This window comes from Anas platyrhynchos, chromosome 12, assembly GCF_047663525.1.
Source record: "Anas platyrhynchos isolate ZD024472 breed Pekin duck chromosome 12, IASCAAS_PekinDuck_T2T, whole genome shotgun sequence".
Taxonomy (NCBI): Eukaryota; Metazoa; Chordata; class Aves; order Anseriformes; family Anatidae; genus Anas; species Anas platyrhynchos.
The window spans coordinates 308,482-322,559 of record NC_092598.1 but is presented as its reverse complement, the minus strand read 5'-3'; the positions used below and the strand labels follow the sequence as shown (position 1 = coordinate 322,559).

Sequence of the window (14,078 nt, the reverse complement as noted above, 5' to 3'; positions counted from 1 at the left end):
CGCGGGGCGGTGCCTTCGCGTCACCTCGAGGCACGCCCGCCGGGCCCCGCCCCCCGGCGCGGAGGTTCCGGCAGCGCCGCGTTCCGCCGGCCGGCCCCGCGCCGCCAGCCCCGCCTCCGCGGGAAGCGGCGGCCGCACGGGGGGCAGCGCCGCGCCGCCCCGCACAGCCGCCCGCGGGGGGCCGGGACCGCCGGGGCCCGGCGGCGCCCGCGGGAGGGAGGGGCCGGGCCGGGGGCGGCGGCGGCGGCGCAGCTCCCCGCCGAGCGCCGGGCGGGGCGGCGAGAGCTCGCTGGCAGCGGCGGCCGCGGCAGCCGGCCCGGCAGAGCGGCGAGGGGGGCGCCCGGTGCCGCGCCCGCCCGGGACGGCGAGGAGGGGAGCGGGGCCGCCGGCGGGGGGCGGGGGGCGGCACCTCCCGCGGCGGCTTCCCGCCGGGCGGCGCTGCCCGCGGCCGCGCGGTGCCGGGGCTGTGGCGGCGCGGGGCGAGCGGTCCCCGGCTCCCCGAGGCGGCCCCGCGAGGAGCGGCGCGCGGCGGGGCGCTCCCGGGCGTCCGGCGCCCGCTGGCCGAGGCGCGCCCATGAGAAGCAGGTGAGAGCTCGGGCGGGCGAGGGGCCGGGGCCCGGGGAGCGGCGGCGGGGAGGGCACGGCCGGGCCGGGGCCGGGGCCGGGGCCGGGGGCTCCCCGGGGCCGTGCCCGCGCCGCGCGCTCTGGCGGCGCCGCCATCTTGCCGGTCCGTCCGTCCGCGGCCCTTTGTCTGTCCGCGGCTCCGCGGCGCGGGTAAGGCGGGGCCGGGGCCGGGGCCCGGGGGGCGCGGGGCGGGGGCCGGGCGGGCGGGCTGTCGGGCGGTCTGCTCGGTCTGTCCGGCCGGGCTGTCGTGCCGGGTCCCCCCGCGCGTCCTCCGCATCCTGGGGGCCGGGGCCGCTGCCTGCCCGTCTGTCCGGGGGGTGCCGCCCCCCCGAGTCCGTCTGTCAGAGGCCGGCAGCATCCCCGCGTCTGCCTGTCAGCGGCTGACAGCGCCCCTGTGTCCGTCTGGGGTGAACGTGTCCAGTCCTTCTGCCCGCCTGCCCCAGGGCGCTGTTGGCACCGACTCCCCCAGTCGGAGGGGCCGATGTTTCCCCGGTGAAGCCTGCGGGGTGCTGGCGTGTCCCCGCCCCGGGGCCGAGGGGCTGCGGCTGGCTGCGGGCCCCCTGCCCGGCCGCTCCCCTTGCCCTGCCTGCTCGGGGGTGCCGGCGGGGCTGTGGCCTGCCCTGGGGCTGGCTGTGCCTCCGCGCCTGGAGCTGCATCTGCCAGGCAGACGGTGCCTTTGTGTGCCTGGTGCCTGGCCCCTCCGGCTGTCCCCTCCTCCTCTCTCTGGGTCGGTTTGGTGGTGGCTGTGGTTAGGTTTATGCCTTACCTGCCGTGGGGGCAGGCGGGAGGGAGGCAGGGATTTAGGCCGAGCGCACGGTCACTCCTGAAGCAGGGCCTTCTCAGCTGGTGGTGCACCAGGTACGAGGCTGCTCGGAACTTTGCTTGCGACGGGTGGGGCTGCCCATGCATGGTGGTTTGTGAAACGCTTGTGGGTCGTGTTGGGTGCCGGCGCCGTGGTTGTGGTGATGCAGAATGAGCCCTGTAGGCAAAAGGATGGGGAGTGACCCTGAGGTGCCCAGCTGTGTTTGGCCAGAGACTCAGCAGGTTCCAGTGGTGTGTGTGACAGGCTCTTCTCTTCTCAGGTGAGCCCTCTGCTGAGGGAACGAACACTCTGTGCTCCCAGGTCAGGGAAACATGTCCCGTCGGAAACAGACCACTCCTAACAAAGTTCACTGTGAGTATTATGTTACACAGCATCGTGGGATCCCTGACCCAGACAGATTGTTGTGGAATGAGAAGGGGAGGTGGGGAATGGTGAAAAGAGGTGCAGTCTGTGGGGGAATGGTTACTCACGGTTTCTCTTACGGCCTGTAAGAAGAGAAATTGAGCTCTGTGCATCAGGGAAGCTGGCTGAGTCCTGACACGGCAGGACAGGGATAGGCTTGAACAAACAATTGACACTGTAAAGGTGTGCAGGTGAGTGTATGCACAGGGCCTGCAGTTCTGCTTTGCGTTCACACTGTCACAAGTGCAAGGTAGTATACTAAGAAATGTGATTCTGGGGCTCTGGCCAGTCTTGGGAAAGGAAGTTCCAGGTAGGGTGGTCTGTGTGCAGCTAAAAGCCTGGGAATCCCGGCTTCCGATCTTTGTTCTACCACAGACTGGCACGGACGTGTCACTTAAGCTCACTGTACCTCAATTTCCTACCAGCTAATGCAAATAAAGCCATTTGCTCTTTCCTTTCAGGGAATAGGCAGTGGTTAAGTCAATCAATGGACAGATAAATGCTATCTGTCAGATCATACTTGTCCTGAGCTGAGAGGACAAGACTGTTTCTCCAGCATTGTCAAGAACCTGGCATTTGTTGAGTAGTGAACGGACTGAAGATGCTGTACATCAGCACTTCTTGTGGGCAGGCTACAGAAAGATGTGAGCAGCACTCGGAGACAGCTGTGGGGATGTTCAGCTGCAAAGGGGAATCTGCACATCTACAGCTGTTGTTTGACTGACTACAGCAGAGGGAAGTTGAGGGTCTGAAGCTATGCCCTTGAAACTACTCAGCTTTGTAGCTGGAGACATGTTTGGAATCTGAGCTGGAATGAGGAGAACAAATTCCCACTTCTGTAGACATGTGAGAGCAAGGCTGATGAGATGAGGGGGCCTAGGTTATTGCTAAGCTGTGGTAACTGTCGTGACTGTGGGACAGAGAGCTGAGTGCTGCAGCCCTAGCAACTGCCTTACTTTGCTGATGCTGCTGGCTTGCACGTTTCTGTGTGTTTCTCTGTGGTGCCTTTATGTATGGATATGGCAACAGAAATCTATGCATGCTGTTCTCTGCTAGAAGAAAACACATCATGATGTAACCTAACACTCTGCACATTCACTGAGTGTAGTGGGGAGAATTACCTCTGTGTGGGATTTGAAGGCCCTGTAGGCAACAAGAGGTGGATATTGGAGAGCTGAAAAAACTCCTTGGTGGCTAGCGTGAGGGCGATGTAGAGGTAACTTTTGGTAGCTGTGCTGAGTTGTGCTCTCCCATTCCTGCTTCTGTGTGCAGAGTATAGCTTTGGTTTGTCTGCTTGGAATTGACTGGTTTGTCTGCTTGGAATTAGAGAAACTTTAGACGTCCTGTGTTTTCTCCTACAATGCCAGTAACACTTCTGTCCACACACATTTGCTTCTGAGAGCGCCCAGATGCTACTCTTGCTGGTTAGATTAGACTTGTAGAAAGCTTGCATGTATGTTGCCGCCTCTGGTGTAGTTATGGTCCCTCGGCCATGGGGACCAAGGGGTGTGACAGCTCTAAAGGTGTAGGTGGAGCTTCCATGGCGTTCAGGTGGGCTGTTTTCTCTTCTGTACTCCACTGCACAACGGTTACGTCCTCCAGAAGCTTGTACTGCTGTGTACAGAATGACACATGCTATGGAGTTCAGTTGTTGCATTTTCACATTGCACGTTGCTTTTTAATCTGCAATACAAGTGATCACCAGCCTTAGTCTTGGGGAAACCACCTGGCAAAAAGGCTACTGGCGGGCGTGAGATAGGCCATAGAGAGAGGAAACTTGGGACCGGTTCACCACTTTTACGTGCAATGCGTAAGCTACAGACAAACCATTCAGTAGGAGTCATCACAAGCAGCGAGTAGGATCACAAGAAAATAAAGGGACTGAAAGATACAAGAAAATTACAATGGTGATGTCTCCTCCTTGGGATGGAAATCTTGTGTGTCTTATGATGAACACCACCAAATCGTTGGGACTTCTCTGTCTACCTAGCCTGCTGTGTATCTGGAGGGCCCAGAAATGCCAGTGCGCTGGTGAATGACGAGGAAAATCGGAGAGAACATCATCTCCAAGAACTGGGTGAGCCAGCAGAATGAGGAATCAGGCTGAGACATAGCAGGCACGTTACTGGGACTTCTTCACAGGGACTGAAATGTTTGGGAGGAGAGGAATAAAAGGGACAGCAGGTATGCAGCTTTTTATGCAGTTGTCTGCAATTGGGATCTGATTTGGCAGGCTGTGGGGCTGGGGAAGTGCTTTTTGGATTCGCATAAATGCTACTGTGAATATCTAACTGGACAAATTCATGGGAGGATGGTGCCCACTTCTTCCTTGCTTGGCTGCTCCATGTTATCTTCCTTCTCAGATTCATTTGGGCAAGCAACAGCTACAGTCTCCTCTCCCTGGCTTGCTCAATGCCACCTCTTTCCAGGGTTACTTTCCAGGCTTGGCATGGCCCTTGTTTGACCTTCCTCTCACAACAGGGACTGCTGACCCCACTTAGCACAGAAGCACTTCGGCATGCAGAGTGACTGGCTGGGGAGTTGTGTTGTTACAGATCAAATCGTTTTAAATAGAGAAATTCAAAATAGTAGATAAACAACAGTAAAATTACTGTTATGGTAAACGTAGCGTTGTGTGTGATGGCCGGTCCACCTACAGCTTTCATTGTAGTTGTTTCCCTTTGGCAGGGCTGCAGCACATAATTGGCTCTTAACAATTTAATTTTGTTTTGCCACATGGTGCATGAAAAACGTTCTCACCTGACAATGTGGTAAGAAATAAAACTGTAATACTGGAATATACTTATTGCATTGCCCATTTCACACTGAATTGAAAAATGCAATACAGTCACATTGTTCCTGTGGAGATATCTTCATTCGTCCGTTTCTGTCTTTATTTTCTCCCAGACTCAAAAGTGTAAAAGTATAAAATCTTTCTAAGCAATTAATCATCTGATCTTGCCTTCAAGCCCATCCATTGCTGCACTGTCACTCCATCTGTTATGGGTTACTCCACTGTTCTTGAGCTTGCCAAGAATTCTGCTTCAGGTATTAGCGTGCTTTTATTTTCCCTCCCTGCTGTCCCATGAGCTGCTTCTCTTTCTATGGCTTCTACCCTTTGCAAGTGGTGCTTATTTTAGATCTCTTCAGAATAGCCTTTTAAAATCAAATTACTGGACATTTCCTAGCTGTATTTAGCATGGTCCCAGTGTCCCATTAATCCTCTGTCTCCTTCCTTCTCTCTCTGATACACACACACTCTGTACTCTTCAGTATTTCTTGAATTCTGCTGTCTATAATATTCCAAGTTTGAAAAGAAAGTATCTTGCAAGAAATAGCACCCAGCATTCAAAACTGAGCAAAAATTGTTACTTGCATCAAAATCCTTGGTACTTAAAGGGCTCTGTGGGCTGCGGTTATTAACTCTTTCAATTGTTGTTTTTCATTTCAGTAACCACTACAGCAATATGGACAACCCAAATAGCGATGGGGCAGGTGGACTAGATCCACAGTGGTGGACAGACTTGCAAATTTCAGGTCCAGGAAAGGAACACAGAGAAGACCTACATGAACAGGGACTTTAAATTGATGTACAAGGAGGGAGTAAAGTGGCTCATCTCTGAGAGACTTTGCTGTTTAGGAAGGAAGACAGGGGAATGATGTGGTTTCTTTTTATTTTTGTTTTGTGGATCTGGGGGTGAGGTTGTTTGTTTGTGTGTTTATTTTCCAGAACACCTGAGAGTTATCCTGCATTCATACAGTTCAAGAAGGAAAGGGCTCAGGAAAAAATCATTTCTGGCTGCTGCAAAGTTGGTGCACCACCAGGTCCTAGCAGTCATAACTGCCCCTGTTACGCAGTACCCCAGGGCTGCCCCCTACCTCCACAGCTGCTCTCCTGGCATCCCACTCACTTACAAGATTATGGAGAGGAGAACTGGAATGCAAAGCAGAGGCATTTGTATGAGTTTTTCACTGTCCTACATCTCTAGCTGTTTGTAAAACAAATACAGTGATTTGTTCTGGTGTTGTGGTCAGCCTGCAGCCCTTTTTGTATTTAATAAAGAAAATTCTGGAGAAGAGTCTGTGAATTCAATATTGAGCACAACGTCCTTCACTGATAGTGGTGATCCTAAAGCTGTTGCCTGTCTTACTCCCTTTCCACATCAATGCAAATGTATTCAAAAGGGGGTGGAGGTGGGGGAATAAGTGTCTGTATGTGAGCATGTGTGTGCGGAAACAAAAACATAACCCTGTACCTGTCAAACCTTACAGCTCTAAAGCTTCACTGAAGTAGGACTTAGTCTATCAGTAGATGAACTTAACACTCTTCTCTAAGTTCCTTTTGAGACCATATTAGTATAATAAGAAATTTTGTATAAGTGAAAGAGTTTTTAAAAGGTTTTTTTTTTTTTTTTTGTTTCCCTAATCCCATGATGCCTTTTAGATACAGGCTAGCGGAGAATGCACAAGATGTTGAGTGCTAACAGCACTGGTTTGGTTAACCATTTGTGTTTCTGGCTGTAAGCTGAAAGTTCTCTGCACCGTACTGAGTCAGTGTTAGCTTGGTTCTGGGTGCACTGTACAGAAAGGCCACTGGCAGACATGATCGCTCTGTTGGTTGTTGTGATTGGTGTTAGTGTTACTGACAGGAAGAGTCCCCTCAGTCGTCTCCTCTAAAGATCACAGATTTTTAAAATCGTGACATTGCAGCCTGCCAATGTGGTCTGTGTGTCTGAGCAGGAACTTTTCTGACATGAATCTCTGGGCTTCTGCTCAGTAGAAACGAAAGCCATCTGGAAGGGGAAAGGGAAAAGGAAACAAACGTGTAACTGCTTCCACTAGTAGTCGTGGTAATGTTTGGAGTCTTGTTTCACAATTGTCACGGGTAGCACATCCTCCACCATAATTTCACATCTGTCCTGCATACCATGGGTTTCCTCATTTCAGCATACTTTGACTTCCAATGCTCTTTTGTCTCTGGGCTCTTAACCTGGTGGTTCGTGGAGATCTGCTTCTTGGAGAGGCACCATAATTCTGTAGTCTCCGCTGTTCGTACAGTTTGTATCTCAGTCCCACCAATGTGGTCCAGACATAAAAGCAGCGCTCCAGGTTATGAAAACCATTCAGTTGGATGCATTCCAACATGGGCACATGTCCCAGTATTCACCATAGTGCCTGCTGCTTTCCGTGGCAGATAGATTTAGGGTGCTCTCCTGCACCTCTCTTCAGCCAACGTGGATTGTGTTCTCAAGTCCTCTCTACAGAAACCTTTCTCTTGTTTCTGAGAAAGAATGATAAAAGCCTTCAAATGCTTTTGGAAACCTCCATGGGGATGGTGGGAACTCAAACTCCTCTCCCTCAGTCTCCGTGAAACTTCTGAAGGTCTTTGAAGTCTTCCGTAAATTATTGCTCTTTAAAGCAATGCCGGAAATTTTGAGGTAAGCACCAGAAAGGCGGTGTGAGTATGAATATGGGGCTAAGCTGGCTGAAACAGTTTAGTATGTGGGAATACACCCCTCCTTATAACAGGACTGGTGTTCTCTCAGTGGATCAAGAATGAAATTCCCTGATTACACCGATGCCAGTTGTGGCCCTATACTAAAAGGTGCAATTTGGTTCCAAAAGCTACTCTTTGGCTTCTTTGTTTTATGTTAAAAATGCACTGCATCTTCCATACTATTTCTGCATTTGTGCTTTGAGTAGTTCCTGAAAGTTACAAACCAGCTGATAAATTTAATCCAAAAGCTAGCCCTCTGGGAACTCTAGCACCTTGTCCCAAGTGCTCACAGCTCACCCACTGATAAAAACAAGTTATAACTACATATGAAACAAAGTCATTTGTTTGTTTTAATGTAAATATTAATGTTTGACTTTACGGAACTGGAAGCTTTCCCTAGCAGACACTGCGTAGGAAGTTTTCTTTCAGAGGAGCACCAGCTGCTTCTGGAGGGGCAGCTTGTCCCCAGTCCTCCTGGGAGAGAAGGTGGTGACAGCACACAAGGGACAGCCCTTGGTTTTAGCACCACTGTGGAAAGCAGATAAGATGCCAAGCACTCAGGAAGAGATTATTTCTCTGCAAATTTCTCAAGAGAAAAAAACAAATAAATTATGTCCTGAAGGAGAAGTGTAAATTATGAAAAATTATATCAAAAAATATCAATATCAAATATCTATCTACAAATCCTCAGCCTGATGAAGCATTTTGTCTGTAGAATGGATGAGAGAAAAGAACCACTGAACAGTGCAGAGAGGAAAGGGAATTCAATGTGAATGGGTGCTTGCTCACCCTGTAGAGGAGCCCAGCGGACCGCAGGCAGGAAGCAGGTGCTGCAGAGTAGCAACTTGATGCTGCTCTGGGGACAGCCAACATCTGTAGAACGTCCAGGACATGCCACGGTTTGGGCTGTTGCCTGGTGATCCAGGTGGTGACGATCTAACTACTGGGCCAGCAGTATGCTGCAGTGGACATAGCACAGGGCATTCAGCTAATGATCCTTCCCTCTCCTCTCTCCCCACCGATTTGCTCTCTCCAAATACCTAGAAATAACATAGGAGAGCCAGCATTTTATTTGGTTAATTACTACCTAGCTATGAAGGAACTTTCTAATAACTAAAGAAATTCACAAACACACTGCATGGTAATTGAGCTAACGTTGAGAATGTTTCAGTGGAAGCGCATGATAAGGAAACATGGCAAATACTATACACGGATCCTGTCAGTGGAGAAAAGTTAGGATATTAATTGAAGTTGTGATTAAACTTCGGAAGACCACAATTAAAGCAAGCATGCAGATTTAGTTTGCCATGCTGTTACACTGCAAGGAGAATACAGAGAGAAAAAGAGAGCCTGTATTTAAAAATTAGTTTAACCTAATTTGGGAGTCATACAAGCACTAATGTCTGTGTTTTCCCAGATCCTAACATGATTGAATTGCTTTCTAAATATCCTGATCTGTCACAGTACCATCACCCTGCCTGCAATAGCAGGGAATAGGACGTAATGACTTAGAAGAGCCCAATAACGCTATGTGTGATTTGGGATACTGTTACTATCCCCGGGTGGCTTCCCCCCCACCTCCAGCTGTGCTGCAGTTCTATTGGCAGGTAGTTTGTCTGGTAGAAGAGGAAGTCACCTGGGCACATATGGCAGGTATGTGGAGTCTTGCAGGCTTTTTTACATGTCACCAGAGCAGTATATAAACAGGATGTAGAGGCCAGCCTGACACCCAACGTTTCCCTTAGCAAGACTGATCTAGACATAGGGACTACGCTTGCATCAGCAGGTACAGAATGCTGGTGTCATGGGGTCAGCAAGCAGAGCGGTTACTTAAATGCTTTCAGAAAGGTGACTTCAGAGGTTCCGCGCAGTGCAGGTGAGCCACCTCACACCTGATGCATTTCTGGTAAGCTTTTGTGGTAAAATCAATGGAACGACACTAGTCTGACTCTTTGTCCTTGTGGCTGCCAGGGGAGCAAGTCTTTGCAGGGCTGGAGGAGCAAGCCCGCCAAGCCATGATGAAAAACAGCTTTCCTGGACCTCTTGGGGACCAAAGGCCAGCCATTCATCCACTGCAAGACCATGACTCCAGCAGCAGTGAGTTCTGCCCCTTCCAGTAATTGCAAGGTAGTGGACTGGAGAGACTCCTCCGAGGGCTGAGGTTAGGTGCTGCACAGCTTGCGGGGGTCCTCTGGGGACCATCTTACACATCTCCTCCTCCGGGTTAGCCCTTGGCTCTTCTGCAGGACTCCGCATCCGCCAACAAGAGCGGGACTGCTCCCTAAGGGCAGGTGGGCCCGGAGCCACCACAGCGCAGGTTGGGCAACCAGCTCACCGGCAGGGTGCACCCCACAGAGCAGGGTGCTGACAGCAACGGGCTCTGCCCACAGATTGCCAAGCAAGGCTGGCTAACAGGGCAGAGCCAGGAACTCCATGCAGTACTCTAGGGATTGAAGCTCCCCTGAGTTTAAATGAAGCATCTGGTCAGTGGGTGTGAGCAGATGGCCCCAGATGAGGCTTGTCAAGACAATTAAGGTTTATTAGTGCCCTCAGGGCCCTGACACTTGGAGTAACTGCTTTCTCATGTTTCAGGTGGCAGTGATGATGATGAAACCACCCAGGATGAAGTCTCTTCCCACACTTCTGAAGAGGATGGTTCAATGATAAAAGTGAAGAAAGAGTTAGAGAATGTGGAAAAACCTGCAGCTGGAACCCCACTGATGAGAGAAAATGAGGCAAGTGTATATTGGCACTGCACTCACCTCAAGTTCCCAGGAAGAAGAGAGGGCGCGGGGTGAAAACACATCTTTTCTCCTCGGGGTGATTTCTTCCCTTGTCCCCACTCTCGCTTCCTCCAAACAGTATCTCCTGGCTGGAGGAAATGGTGGAAGTGGTGTGAGGTGTTCTTGGGTTGCCAGGAACAGGAGACAAACTGCTATTCTCCTGCCTTGCTGAGATGCTTACGCGGTCTGTCCACCTCCTTCAGTGCTGGCACCTTTCTCTGACCGATCTCCCCTTCCCTTCTGCTGCAGAGCAGACCTTGCCTACCAGAGGCACTGTGCTGGCAAGATTATGGGTGCGAGTGTGGGCCACGAGGCTTCTCTTGCTTCTGGAGGCAGCAAGAGTTTTGCTCGGAGGATACATAAAGGAAGTTTTAGATGGAGAACAGCAAACCAGCCCCAGCAGGACTGGGCACAGCACTTGATCTGGGCGAGGCCTGTGTGCAGGTGTTGACTAGATACTAAGGGAGGGTGGGGTGGCTGTGTGAAGACCTGTGTGCCCTACACCAAGGTGTCTTTCCCTCCCCCTAGGTTACCGAGAGTTTGAATGCTGACCCCATGCTGGGATTGTCCCAGTGTCCCCTCTGCCAGCTGGAATGTGGAAGCAGAGAGCAGCTCATTGCGCACGTGTACCAGGTAGGGGTTGGTTCCAAATGGGGGGATGTCTCTGGCCTTAAGCTGCTCAGCTGTCCCAAATTCAGGAACAGGCCTGGGCAAGGGGCATGGGACGGCTTTGTTCTGATTTTTGCAGTCACAGAGCCGAACTGATCCTCCTATCTAGGATGTGACTGAAGTTTATAGCAGATAGTCCACAGGGAGTCCTGGGTGAAAGAATCAGCAAGGCACCAGTCTGCACAGCTGGAGAGCACAGCTCCATCCCCAGGCAGTCACTACAAGCAGTTGCAGGCTGAGACAAGACAGTTCTTTCAGATCAAACACAGAAGCAATTTTTACATCACTCAGTGAAATAAGGAACCCTCCTCTTGATCGTTTGGTTCTTTATTCTGTCCCTTTATCACGGTTCCTATCCATGAAAGCAGCAGTTCTTCCTCTGAAACAATTCCAGTACTGCGGGAAATCTATGCTGGGATCTTACAGGTTTTTTGTCAGTACTCTCCTCCCAGCACATCAAAGTCTGTAACAGAAGGAATGAAGCAGAGCTGAACTGACCACTTATCTGCACCAGCTGACTGCCTGTAGCTACCATCATAGTGAGCTTTCCCTCCCCAGCATCCTGCCTACTGCTGGTGCAGTCATGCTTTTTCTAGCAACACCAGCTGCTTAGATGCCTTTCTGAAAACAAGGGGCAGGTCGTATGATCTGAGCGTTCTGGCTCTACTTGTTTCTCTTGCACTGCTGTTGAACTGCAGGAAGGTATTTGATCTGTAACATCCCAAATGTCTTGCACTTAGTCTAGGAGCTGTAAGCCAGAGGTTTTAGTGGTTAAATGATCCTTTTCCAAGAGGCTGAACTAAATGGTTTACCATATTTTGTTAGCACACCTCAAACTGAGCAGGGAGCTGGGCAATTTGTAACTAACAACCTAGTGGTTGTTTTGCAGCACACTGCAGCTGTGGTGAGCGCCAAGAGCTACATGTGTCCTGTATGTGGCAGAGCCCTCAGCTCACCAGGATCCCTTGGGCGACATCTCCTGATCCACTCAGAGGACCAGCTGTCAAACTGTGCAGTGTGTGGAGCACGTTTCACCAGCCACGCCACATTCAACAGGTCAGGGTCACCCTGGCTGGTGAGTGGGCTAGGGTACCCACAGAAAAGATTAGGTGGGTTGCCTTAAGTGACACAGGAATCATGTCTATGCCCTACTAAAGGCCAGCTGGGAACACCCCCAATGACTGAGATTTCCTGGATCCCTTCCTCCTTGCAGCTCCACATTACCTGCAAAAATCTCCACGAGCTGTGCTGCTAAAAGGGTGTTTCTTAGCTCTGTGAAGAAGTAGGATTCTTCAGAGCACTGAGACTCTTGTCACACAACAATCGTTGCTCTCCTTGCTGATCAGTCCATCAGACAGGGTCTGTGCTGCCCAGATGAGTTCCTCATTTCCAAAGCAAGACTACAGGCAGAAACCAAAATGTTCCTTATTTGTGTCCTGCCTGGTGGAAGATTATTCACTGACTAGGGGAATAGGGAATGGAGAAATCTAGAGATGATGGGGAGTAGCAGCTTGCTGGTTAATTCCTGCCCTTGCACTCTTCCAACTCAGGTACTGCTCTGGGCTAACCCTGTTCCTACCCCTGTCTATGCTGTTGATTGGTTTTAGGTATTCAGATGTGTTTGTGGGCAGGGATGGTTTAGCACAGGCCTCTGTCATGGGCACTATTAGGGGTACCGTTCACTGCAGCCTCCCCGTCAGTCCGAGATGAGGTCCCTCCTGTCAGCACCAAGTCTCTGACACTCTGCACTTTCTGCTTTCCAGTGAGAAGCTGCCAGAAGTGCTCAGTGCAGATCGCCTGCCCGCACCCCAGAGTGAGGGCCCCTCCAGTGTCGAGGGGAAGGACGTTGCCTTTCACACCCCTGTGTATCCTGCGAGCATCCTCCTAGTGTGCAACAACTGCGCTGCGTATCGCAAGCTGCTGGAGGCACAGACACCTGGCATGCGAAAGTGGGCGCTTCGTCGGCAGAACGAGCCCCTGGAAGTGCGGCTGCAGCGTCTGGAGCGGGAGCGCACAGCCAAGAAGAGCCGGCGGGACAACGAGACTCCCGAGGAGCGGGAAGTGAGACGGATGCGGGATCGAGAAGCTAAGCGCCTGCAGCGCATGCAAGAGACAGATGAACAGCGGGCGCGACGGCTGCAGCGAGACCGGGAAGCCATGCGACTGAAACGTGCAAACGAGACCCCAGAGAAACGGCAGGCCCGGCTCATCCGGGAACGCGAGGCCAAGAGGCTGAAGCGGCGCCTGGAGAAAATGGACATGATGCTCCGGGCACAGTTTGGCCAGGACCCCTCTGCCATGGCAGCTTTGGCAGCTGAAATGAACTTCTTCCAGCTGCCAGTGAGCAACGTAGAGCTGGAGAGCCAACTGCTGGGCAAAATGACCTTTGAGGAGCAGAGCAACAGTACGCTGCATTGAGCTGCGGCCAAAGACTACCGCCACTGCTGCGCCTGTCGCAGGCAAACTAGCAGGCTTCTACGCTCAGGAGGCTGTTGTGGGTCCCTGGCTAGCTCTCCCCCACAGATGGTTCCGACTTTCTCCTGAACACAGGAGGAGAACAGAGCTGAGAGATGTCTGCCAGAGTAGCCCTGGTGGAAGCAGATTCTGAGGATACAGGCTGCTGTGGGGGTCAGCCACAGCTTGTGAACAGTGGGAAAATAAATTAATGTTTCACATTTATTTAGTCCCCTTCTTTACCTTTTGTACTTTGTCCTGTTCTTGGACCTTTGCAGCATGGATGGGTTTGGGCTGCTGCAGTTTTGCTACAGGTGAAAAGCCTGCCTCACTGAAAAAGGAACTTACAGCAGCGTAAGTAATGGAGCTGAGGACTTTGATAGTCCACTGCTCCTCCAGGAATACATACCTCACTGCTTGTGTCCATAAAAATTGAAGCAAAAAAGGATCCCATCTTCCTGCAAATGGCTGCGCACGCCCTCAAACACCTTTTCAATGTGCTTGTTTGCCGTAGTGTACTTGGAAAAACTAAGAGGAAGTAATTCCTGTTCTAAGATACCTCATATAGACAATATGAAAGGCTGACCGAGGTAAGCAAACAAGGAGCAGCTTGCCAGTTGAGGAACAAGGTAATTTTCACTTAAACAGCATTTCAGGTTTGCAAGTGAGAGAGACACAGACATGCTGTAGAGCGTTTAGCAAAGGGCCCCAAAGGGACTGCAACATCTCTCCTCTGAGGAGAGGCTGCAAGAGCTGGGATTGCTCAGCCTGGAGAAAAGAATGGTTAGGGGGATCTTGCCCATGCCTAGAAATACCTGAAGGGAGC

At 51.5% G+C, this 14,078-nt stretch overlaps 1 protein-coding gene across 8 annotated transcripts; it reads left to right on the top strand.

Moving 5' to 3' along the window:
- Nucleotides 1–44: 44 nt before the first annotated feature.
- ZNF821 (zinc finger protein 821) lies at nucleotides 45–13,477 on the top strand. 8 transcript variants are annotated; one of them, XM_072043846.1, is made up of 7 exons: nucleotides 47–585; nucleotides 1,707–1,798; nucleotides 9,318–9,443; nucleotides 9,939–10,081; nucleotides 10,658–10,762; nucleotides 11,688–11,907; nucleotides 12,562–12,824. In XM_072043846.1, exons 2-7 carry the CDS (start codon nucleotides 1,759–1,761, stop codon nucleotides 12,684–12,686), a joined length of 759 nt encoding a protein of 252 aa, XP_071899947.1. In that variant the 5' UTR covers nucleotides 47–585; nucleotides 1,707–1,758; the 3' UTR covers nucleotides 12,687–12,824. The 8 variants fall into 8 exon arrangements, with proteins under 8 accessions (XP_071899949.1, XP_071899947.1, XP_071899948.1 ...); XM_072043847.1 differs by having other exon boundaries at nucleotides 51–585; nucleotides 11,688–11,873; nucleotides 12,562–12,697; XM_027466685.3 differs by having other exon boundaries at nucleotides 66–585; nucleotides 11,688–11,854; nucleotides 12,562–13,477.
- The last annotated feature ends 601 nt before the right edge of the window (nucleotides 13,478–14,078 follow it).